The sequence below is a fragment of the Zerene cesonia genome, chromosome 6 (assembly GCF_012273895.1).
Source record: "Zerene cesonia ecotype Mississippi chromosome 6, Zerene_cesonia_1.1, whole genome shotgun sequence".
Taxonomy (NCBI): Eukaryota; Metazoa; Arthropoda; class Insecta; order Lepidoptera; family Pieridae; genus Zerene; species Zerene cesonia.
In genome coordinates this window covers 1,678,599-1,690,118 of record NC_052107.1, presented here as the reverse complement: position 1 = coordinate 1,690,118, position 11,520 = coordinate 1,678,599, and the positions used below count along the sequence as shown (strand labels likewise).

Sequence of the window (11,520 nt, the reverse complement as noted above, 5' to 3'; positions counted from 1 at the left end):
TTCGCATTTATAATATTAGTAGAATAGCATTAGTAGGATAATATAACGATGTTAATGTTACTAACTTCTCATTTATTTTTTTGTTACGCTAAATTAATAATTACATAAATTCTTTGAACCCTTACGGGTTCAAGAAACATTCTTACGAGCACACATATTGCTTTTATAAATGTATATATATCGTCTTATTCACATTTTTTGTGAATGTTTATGTCATCATCAGCCCATATATGTTCCCATTGCTGGGACACAGGCCTCCTATGAGGGTTCAGGCCATAATCCACCACGCTGGCCAAGTGCGGGTTGGCAGATGTCACATGTCGTCGAACTTTTGATTCTCAGACATGCTGGTTTCCTTACGATGTTTTCCTTCACCGTGAGCAGTAGTGATGTTATCCACACGTGCAGATAAATTGAAAAATCAATTTATTTCCTGCACGCTCGCCCGGTCTCGAACACCGACTTATCGATTTTGAAGTCCGAGGTTCTCACCACTGAGCCACCACTGCTTTTAATGTTTATGTATAAAGAGAAAATTGCTTATGTGACAACTGTTGATAAACCTATAAAAAAAAACAAAAAAAAAAAATAATAACGGTCGGATAGCAATGAGACCATAATACGTTTCTTTGGCACTAAATTGGTTGTTTTATGGTATTCGTAGCACGCAATAAAACGCTCAGTAGTTTTCCGGTGAACACCATCGTATGTCGTCATTCGTATGTCTAATGAAAGTAAATAGCGTTCGTTACATCAGAACATCTTAATGGATTGTAATCATTTTTGATCAAAAAATCGGTTAAACGCGAGTTGGTCACTGGATTTCGTAAATAAGCTAAACATCAATTGTAAATCAGAATCAAAACCCATCCAATTTAAGACCGTGTGAACCGTTGCTTAACTTCAATTTTATTATGTTTTGTCATAGCAGCATCGGAAATATATCATTTCCAAAAATATCGATTGTCTAATTATTACTTTTCATGAGATATATCCTAGAATATTATAATAAATTTTGTACAAAATCGTTTTGCTCAATTGTGAAAAATAGATTATTCTCATACAATCGGTAGCAGTTAAACAATCAATTCATGCAGAAATTAATTAAATCAGTGATCTGTCCCTCCAATTTTCGTCACAAATCAATCATATTGTGTGTATATGCTTCGGAATTATCCATTAAAGATGTTAATGCCTTGCTTACAATATTTCAGTTAGCAATTGAATTATTTTTTTACATTAAGAACACGAGATCCGAATAAAATATTATACTTTTAGATAATTTGACAATGATTTTTATGTAATAATGCGCAACTGTGCCGGTGGTTCGCCTGATGGTAGGCGATCACCATCGCCAATGAATATTCACAGAGGTAGTGCTTCTGCGATTGCGTTGCCCGTTTTTAAAGGGTAAGGGAAAAGGAAATAATTGCTCCAGAAAGGAATAGACCAGGAAAGTCTCAGGCCTCCTCCTAAATTGAGAACACTATCCCTAATAATATTATAAATTCGAAAGTAACTCTATCAGTATGTCTATTTCAACAATTTAATATAGGAGATGTCAGTTCAATTTGCATTGCCTTAGCGATAGTTCAGAAAGTCTCAGAAGATGTTTTTCATATTTTAATTGTATCGCAAGGGGATTCAAATAAAATGCCAACTTATAAAGGTTCAAATGGTAGAAATCTTAATATTAAATACAAAACGAGATAGTGAGTATACGATAGTGTACTCGCATACATGGAGCATTTCACGTGAAGCAGAAACCGTGAATCGAATCAAGTTTCCGATTTCTGTTTACATTTTAGTATTTACCTGTACATATGCTCGGCGCATATACATATTCCTTCCTCTTTTTGAATTTACTCATTATCGTCATTAGCCCATATATGTTCCCACTGCTGGGACACGGGCCTCTTACGAGGGTTCAGGCCATAATCCACCACGCTGGTGAGATGTAACATGTCGTCGAACTTTTGATTCTTGGACATGCCGGTTTCCTCACGATGTTTTCTTTTAATGTTTAAAGCAATGGTGATGTTATCCACATATGTAGATAAATTGATAAATCAATTTATTTCCTGCACGCTCGCCCGGTCTCGAACCTTGACTTATCGACTTTGAAGTCCGAGGTTCTCACCACTGAGGCACCACTGCTTAGAATTTACTATTTGGATAAAGAAAGGATAGTCGAAAGGAATAAAGGACTGGGAGAAGGTAAGAAAAAGGGTAAGGGGCTCTTGCTTTTCCAATCAACGAACGAAACACGCGAATGTTTCACATGTAACCAATTCACGCCGATCTCCTGTGGGGGTTTGGTAACTTCGTGACCAGTTTCATAATTTCTTACTGAGGTGTAAAATTTCTTAAGATATAACTTTTAGAGTAAGGACGTGTACAACTTAAAGCTTTGTTCTTTATAAGATCTCTAAATTTTGAGCTCAAGCATAATTAAGTCATGGCAGAATACCTAAGTACGTAATCCTATATAATGAACTTAAAACTGTCGCCACTAACGTCACGTCAATTCTAGTCGAAAGAAACAAATTATGTGGCAAAATCAAGCTTGTTAGCATTATTTAAAGGTGTATTCACAAGTAGCAAAAGTTACATATTTATGACCTAAGCTACCTGGCACATGAAATAAATTAAACCTTATTCAGGTAACTTAAAGTTGAATTTGCAAAACACCAAAACTCATTTTGGGTAAAGTTTTGGTAAAGAGATTTTTTGTCACTGCTTGTTTTTTTACATGACTTTTGTGGGATTGTAAAATTGCTAAAGTTTTGTGCTTAGTAGGGCTAAGAAGCTCAGGATGTTTTTTTCTCATTTGTCAGAATTTATTGTACATCAAAATATTGTATAGAAATTTTTTGATATATAAAAAAATGGTTGCCTGTAAATTCGGTTTTACGGGCGAAGATTTTACGTGACAACGTCTTTTTGTCGGTAGAATATTTATTGATATGAATATTATTAAATTGCACAATAGGAACAAGGAATTGAATGAAAATAAGAATTGCACAAATTTTAACTATAGAAGATATATTTTGTTTACTAAAAAGACAGAGACAGACACAAGCACGCGCCGATTCAATGCGCCTAATTCTCTAGTGCTGCGCGCGCGGCGGACCGATCATAGTTCGGTGACTCATCGTAACGTTACCGGGCGTTACACTTTTTCATGAGTGACTCCTAGCCGCAACCTAATTTAAGACGTTGTCACGTCAAAAATGTGTCAATGGTATCTCTTATCGGCTCTTCCTTGAAAAAACTATATTCCGAACTATTTATCGCACGTTTTCAAACATCAAATGTCATTTTAAGTGACGAAAATTGGGTAGAAGTTATCCATATGCTGTGAAATGGCCCATAGCAGTTAGATTAGATATTGGGACTGTTATTGTCCGTTTGACAAGACTCAATTATTTAAACGAAACTAGAAATACGAAAACACGTGCACAGTTGGACACTTCCCTCTAACCGAGATTACGTGGGCGGCTGCAATTTGAAATAAGTGGTGTTAATCGAATCTATTTCAAGGATAGAAATCTGTTTATATTACGGTTTCCTATACTTATATATTATATATCATGACTTAATTTATAATCATTGGCCTAAAAATTTAAAGAATCAACTATAAATATGTTGTATTGTTGTATTTAGTGTGGAAGTCGAGTACACTTCAGACCTTTCACATGAGACCGGCGTGAAATAGAAGCATTCTACTGTATTTTGTTCGGTCAGTGGGGAAGCCGGATACCCACATCCTTTTTCTTACCCTTCCCAGTCCTATCCTTTATTCCTCTCATCAATCCTTCTTAATCCCTTTTCAATTTAAAGTCGAGAATCCGACACAAAAACAGTGATGGTAGGGCTTACAAGCAGGCGACCCACCAGCTCCATTGTCAACGACGACATAAAAAGGGAACACTAGGCGATAATTTCACGATTCTAGACTCAACATATATACCTGCTGGAAGCCCCGCCGGTATCGCGAGTTCATGTAGCAGTAGATGATGGGGTTGTAGCAGCAGTGCGACATCGCCAGCCAGTGGCTCGCGAACCACACGTACGGCATCCCGGGCCAAGCTGTCCATTCTTCGTCATCTTCGTGAGCACTCCACAGCATCTAAACACCACGTTATTTCATATTCAAATCTACAGTATTTGAATGATATCTAATGTATCTATTTCTTGATGTATATCATTGGTTATCGTCTTTTTAACAGCGATACTGTACAATACGTTAAATGTCTTTGATTACTTCTGCGTAAACCTTATGTATGTTCCAACAACAAAATTCATTAAATATATAAAATTTATGAATAATGCGGATGGAGATTAATAATTACTACCGGTACTTACTGGTTGGCCAGTTTTATCGATAATTTATAAGAAATGTCATTAATGGGTAGACGAGGTATTAGTTACGATGATAAGAGGAAAATAAAAGATTCTAAGCATTTTCAATTTTCTTCGATATTTATTTGTTGACGAATAGACGAAGATGGTACATAATAACTAAAATTTATAGATAAAAATATTAAATATCAGGTTATTGCTTTTTATATTGTACGTATATTTTCTGGAAAATAAGTTATCATTTCTTTCTTTGTTTGTCTCTCAGTAGTTAACTCGTGAGCGAGTGGATTGAGACATACTATAGACTATACTAGCTGCGCCACGCGGTTTCACTCTCGGATGATTCCACTGGCAAAACTAAGTATTTATATAGATCATTTGTTATTCTTTTACATAAGCTTCATCGCGCCAAGTATAATTAAAATCTGATCAATGGTTTTTGCGGAAAAGACGTATAAGATCTAATATGAATCTTCTATTAGTTAGTCTTTGAAATATTTCACGTAATGCTGGCTTCAATATACTTAATTGCGTTTCTCGTCCTCATTATATTATTTTATTAAAATACATTGACGGATATTTGTTGACTTACTAAAAATACGTTGAGAGGCAGCCAACAAATTGTAAACACCGTCACCACTGTTACCATCATCTTGATCATCTGTCAACAAAATATATTGATAAGCATCTTAAACTATGTAGAACTTATTTCACTCGGGCCAAGCTACGTTAAAAAAAAATTAATGAACATATAATAAATGACTGGTTGATTACTAAGGTGGTCGATGTTAATTATCTTATTTCCTTATCAGCGTAGTATTTTAGTCATAACTTATGTCTGCAATACTACAGAGATGCTTTCTAAGCTATTTGAGACGGAGGTGAATTTATATTTGAAGAGACCTAACTATAACATTCTAATTTTGCAAAGATTTGATTGCTTGTTTGTTATGATTCAACTCAAAAACCTCTTCACCGATTTCGGAAAACAACAATGTTTAATATATAACAAAATTTTACATAAAATGACCTTTAAACTGTACATAGATATGTTTCTAGTGGAAACAAGCGTTAGCAATACAATATATATATATATATATATTGTATTGCTAACGCTTGTTATATGTATATATATATATATATATATATATATATATATATATATATAGGCAATAATTTGAGGTGTATTTAAATGTATCAGTAGCAATAAATCTTACGATTAATGAACCAAATAAAAAACAAAATAAAGTATTTTCTTGTGTTTTATTTTACGGAAGTATTATACATTTAGAAATTAGAGTTTTATCAGACATGTTACATCTTAGTCTCCCCGTGACCACGCTCGCTGTATAGTGTTCGAAGCATCGGTTTAAATAATATGGTAAATAAAGCTCGTTTAAAACTGTTAAAAGCCCTTATTTTTACACCAATATATTGCGCTAAATCTAAATCCTAGGTGAAACTTTTGTGAAAAATTTTTACGCGCTCTATTTGGTGTCTAGTTGTTATTAATGACCGAAGTTACCATACCCGGATACCTTGCGAACCCGGGACACCGTATATTCTATACTAATATTATAAAGTTTGTTAATTTGTGAGTTTGTGATGTTGTAAGGGATCAGTATATGAATCTATTGAACCGATTTTAAAATTACTTCCTCAATAGAAAGCCACGTTATCTGTGAGTGTTATAGGCTTAATTTCATTTTAAATAAAGGAGTTGGTAATAAATGTAGCCTCTACCATCATTTTAAGGCAACCAAATTAATATGATTATGAGACACGTTTTATTTGATAAAATACACTTTTCTCTCAGTAAGCATTGAGTGAGGATCAACCCTAGAATATTGACAGTAGTACTACAGAAAAATAAGTACAGTAGTACATCAATGACGACGCGTTGTAGCCATGCCCTCTCGTGCGCGCGCTATGGAATAGAATGGAATAGAATAGAATAGAATAGAATAGATAGAATAGAATAAAATAGAATAGAATAAAATGGAATATAATAGAATAGAACATCGTTTATTTCAAGAAAAAAGATAGAAATAAGAATAATTATAAACAAAAAAATAAGAATAAATTTTGAAACATTTGTTTGTTTTTTGAAAGAATAGCACATAAAGGCAATTTTAGTGAGGAACGTGCGGTCACATGTGTAATCAAAACACTACCATGATATGTAATTACTACCCACTATCCTAGCTACAAATTTTGACTAGTTAATGGTGATTACACATAGATGTTCCGATTTTATGCTCATCACGGTAGGAATTCTACACACTGCTTACTGTATGAATATTTATTACTTTAATTTTATTTACCATAAAGATTTTCGTAAATATAGCTTAAAGGCCCGAGCGTAGGCCGATCCATCATTCACAGTATCGAGTACAAATATGTTTGAAGTAAACATGACGTTCATCCAATACTCTTTCTGTGATATGAAATATTTCCGAATATTTTTTTAAAATATTTGCTAAATTCTAAGAGGGATGCATACTTATTGAAAAATATAATAACTGCACTTGAATTTGTAAATAGTACAGACCACAATTATTATTTTTTTATTCAAGTACTAGGGATTAATCTAGGGGTTCGGCTTCAATTCCAGGTGAGGACTCAAATATAAAAATGACCTACTAGTCCATAAAGAAAATCGATCAGTGGAACAGATGTAATTCATCTGGCCCATAACCCACTAGGGGACAAGGGACTTCACTTTTAATTGTCACCTCTTGATGGTACTTGCATTTGAAAGCTTTCAGTTTTCAAATTAAAAAGTACTTTATTCACAAGCCCCATTTTTATCCACTTTTAAAATTTAATTTATTACAAAATCGAATATCATCGCCAGGTCCTAGGAATGATGTGCTCCTAAATGGTTTTTATTATTAAGTGCTTCATATTTTAAAAAGATAAATCCTAAGGTTTTGTTGACTTCAATTTATCTGCAGTTTGGCAGCAAATAAACAGGCTTAAAATATATGAATAACTAGCTGCGCCCCGCGGTTTCACCCGCGAAAGTCCATATCCTGTCGGAATATCGGGATCAAAAGATTCCTATATGTTATTCCAGTTGTCCAGCTGCCTACGTACCAACTTTCATTGCAATCGGTTCATTAGGTTTTGCGTGAAAGAAAAACAAACACACACACATCCTTACAAACTTTCGCATTTATAATATTAGTAGGAAGTAGGATTGAAAATACTTAGTCTGGCCATAGATATTGTTAAAAGATACCTCATTAGCAGAAAAGTCTCGAAAGTAAATAAGTTTTTCTTTAACGTCTCTTTGCGTACGGCTTAAGAAGTTGTTTTATTCACCCTATTCATTTGTAAATTACAGTTTAATAACTGGCTCTCTTATAAGCGAGGAGTCTGAAGTCATCTTTGAAAATACGCTGGACGGTTCTAGGTATATTCACATAATAGTCGTTTACTGAGATACAAGCCTTCGCTTTCGGACAAGATTTTATCGAAAACTTTCCTTATCTTCAATACTTTGATCCCCTTTTTCGTACGAATAGTACATTTTCTGACATACATTGAAGATCTTTGTATGGTACACAAAGCATTAGACCAATAACAAGGAGTGTTTTAAAAATATCATTTGGCTCCTATTTTGTGTAATGCTATCACAGCAATTCCGTTCTATTTATCGCCCACTCAAATTTAATATCACACTAATATTTAACACGAGTTGGCGCGAAAATGAGAAAACTCAATAAATATAAGAATGAAAGATTCCAAATTCAAATGTAATATTGTATTATGTTTTTATTATATCAGAATTTATGGCCAGACTAATATTCCATAGCATTAGGATTTTTTTAGTCAATAAAGATATAATAAAATTGCATTAAATATGAAGTACAATTAATTTTCATTTACATTTAACCTTGACTGTCAACAACACCTGTACAACGTGCATACATTGTATTTCAAAATTATAATCAATTTTACATCAATTTATATATTATAGTAGACTATAAATATTTCTTGTAATAGATTATCCCTAAATCATAAAAGTTCTAATTACCAAAGCTTCAAACTCAAACTCAAACATTTAACATTCACCTAGACTTCGTGTTTAGCGCTATCGAATTGACATAATACAGAAAAAAAACAACCGGTTCAGGAAGCAGTTTCTAGAGTGTATTTAGTTACACAGTTAAGAGGGGACAGCTACTGTCATTGGTCAATTTAAATAATAATATTAATATTAAATAAAAAAACATAATAAAACTCTCACCTTCCTCTTAGAAAGCTGCATCCTCGAGTCCCTGATCATCTCTGCTTCTCCAGGCGGTCTGACCCCCCAGACCACATACGCGATCCTCGCATACGTACACACCAGCGCCGCGAGGGGTAATGCAAACTGCAGGGTGAGCAGTGCGCAGGTGTAATGTTCGCTTTGCTTAGGCGTCGACCAAATTTCTGTGCAGACGTCTCTGGAAAAGATTTTCTGTGTTAACAAGGCAAACTGGCGCAGGTTGGTGAATTGTTCTCTCACTCCTGATGATAAGCCTGTGACTTCTACAAATGCGCTGTCTGCTTATTTACATGCATGGTAATTTTATTTTTATAAATCGTTTAAAAAAACGTAGAGACCAGTTTTATATTCAAGGGACGGTTATATCCAGTTATTAAAGTCTATACCAAAATATTTTTTAGAGTTTTTAATTAAGTCGGATATTGATATTGATATTGATCCCCTAGAATAATTTATCCTCTTTGTAAGAATTCTGAAAGTAGACAGTTTTGTTAAGTAACGAGTTATACTCAAACAGTATACCAATGTATACTAAGGTTTTTTGGTTTCATATAAGTTAATACTTTAACATATAAACTCACAATTCTAATATACACACTTTTATTAGGTATATAAGTGTGAATCTATTTATCTGGGTACTATCCGGAGAGTTACTATGTCTATCTCTCTGTCTGTCAGCTTGTCTTTAACCACTGAGCTGATAAAATTTGGTACAGAGATACTCTGTGGAGAAAGGGCATAAGATACTTTTACCCTAGAACAGGGACTATGCGTAAAATTATCCAGAGACTGTCTATATTTTCCTTCACTACGCGGGTGAAGCTGGGGGCGCAAAAGCTAATAATTTATACGATACGAATATGGTGGTTTAAATTGAATCTAACACGCAATCTCGCTAACGTATTTTTACACTGAAACCATTAAATAAGTTCATTCCCATCCCTTAATTACTACAATTATCCAGCATTATAAAAAAAAATCCAAATAAATTAACATAATTTATTCGGACAATACAAATAGTCAGGCTGTATATGTATACCTTATTTGGGATCATAATTGATGCACTCTGAAATTCTCAAATTAACTTTTTCCCAAAACTCTTCAAGGTAAATTGATCTATAAAATTTCCGGAATGAAATGTATAAATGAGTAGCGAGTTTATTACTGAGTGTCGATTAATTAATGCCCCAAGCAATTATTAAGAGTATAAATGTTAATTTTTCCACACCACATGAAGAACTGAGGAATATTTATAAATAGCAACTACAAAAAGTGAAAGTTACATGTTTTATATTTATTATAATTGACTTTCCGTCCGCGTCTAAACGCATGTGAAAAGGACATTTGCATGCGAATGAGATATCTCACCGACTCATGTGGTAATGCCACTCTTTAGCCTCCGGCCTATCTCCAAACACAAAAATCATACCATGAAATCGCTCCGTTACGACGTGGAGAAAAGACAAAAACACACTTTCGTATAAATAATAGGATGAGGATACTAAGAATGCAATATGGCTGACTTAAGTCTCATCCAAGGCGTTTATAATTATTGTCCCGTTGTGTATTATCTTTATGATAAAGTGGTGATTAAGAATTTTATGGCACGGTTGTTTTTTATTTCAGAATTCATTAACTAAATGACTATTCTTACAAATGATATTGTTATTTTAACATCCATTTTTTATCAAGAATTTTATTAAAATTGCACACTATATTATTTTCGAGATTTCATAATGTTTTATTTAGGTTTGAAATATTATCATTCTCTCATACAATGTGATAAAATAACACATTAGATCAAATCGAATATTCTAACACGGAAAGCTGAGCTTCTTGCTGAGAATCTTGTTTACTTCCCTGTAATATCACTTCTACGTACGACTCAAAGTCTTATATTATGTTTATTCAATGTTATACTCACAGTTCACAAACCTCATGCCAAATGGAGGGCCTCTGCAAGCGTGATACTATGAGTATTGGAGCCGCCGTCGCCATGGCCCCACACCACACGCATAATATTACCATTTTCGCCGCGGCCTTGCCCAATCGAGGCTTCAACGGCTGCATTATCACTATATACCTATCCACAGATATAGCTAACAGTGTATACGCACTAACAAGCACAGACACCGCTTGCGAGAAGTTCACTATTTTGCACATCACAGCCCCAAACGGCCAGTAGCGTAACACTAGCATCGACACAAAGGAAAATGGAACGCAGAATATGGTCATCATAATGTCACCAATGGCCAAATTCGCAATGAAAAAGTTCGTCACAGTTTTCATTCGCGGCGAAGTCCGTACAACGAAACACACTAGGCCATTTCCGAAAAGGGCGATCACGAATATCACACTGTACATGAAGTATACACAAAAGTGAAACGTAAATGACGTGAAGAACACTTCAGATTTCGTCGTCTTGCAGGAGTATGGGAGGAATCTTGTGAAATTTCCATAGGTGTCGTTCCAAGTGAAGTTCCCATTTTGTGCGCAAACCATCGGGTCGCATAGCTCAGTATAATCTTGCGTTTTGTTCTCGTTAACAAATTCAGTTGAATAGAACATCACTCTTGATTACAGGCTTTTCGTTTGCGTTCCATTTATGTACCTGCAAAGAGTAAACTGTGTTAAATGGGATATTCATTCGTAAAAAGAAAATTGCCGTAAATTTCAAAAATGGTTTTTATTAAAACAACCACTAAATGATTTATTATTAGATTTTTATTCAGAGATTATATATGGAATAAGTAAGAGAGTTACTCTTATTTTGATTTTACGTAGTTACATAAAATCTGAAATATTACAAAAGGACAATGAAGTATGAGTGTATTAATTCAAACTATAATTTCAGCCTAAAGCACAGCAGCATTAAGTAT

At 34.1% G+C, this 11,520-nt stretch overlaps 1 protein-coding gene across 1 annotated transcript in view; it reads right to left on the bottom strand.

Moving 5' to 3' along the window:
• Positions 1-11,209, bottom strand: part of LOC119840573 (RYamide receptor-like) — a 25,050-nt gene extending 13,841 nt beyond the window's left edge. Inside the window, exons 1-4 of the mRNA XM_038367260.1 lie at positions 10,566-11,209; positions 8,621-8,819; positions 4,958-5,026; positions 3,974-4,132 (exon numbers count right to left, since the gene is read on the bottom strand). Of these exons, the coding sequence (XP_038223188.1) occupies positions 3,974-4,132; positions 4,958-5,026; positions 8,621-8,819; positions 10,566-11,209 (1,071 nt within the window). The remainder of the gene's footprint in view (positions 1-3,973; positions 4,133-4,957; positions 5,027-8,620; positions 8,820-10,565) is intronic.
• Between the last annotated feature and the right edge of the window lie 311 nt (positions 11,210-11,520).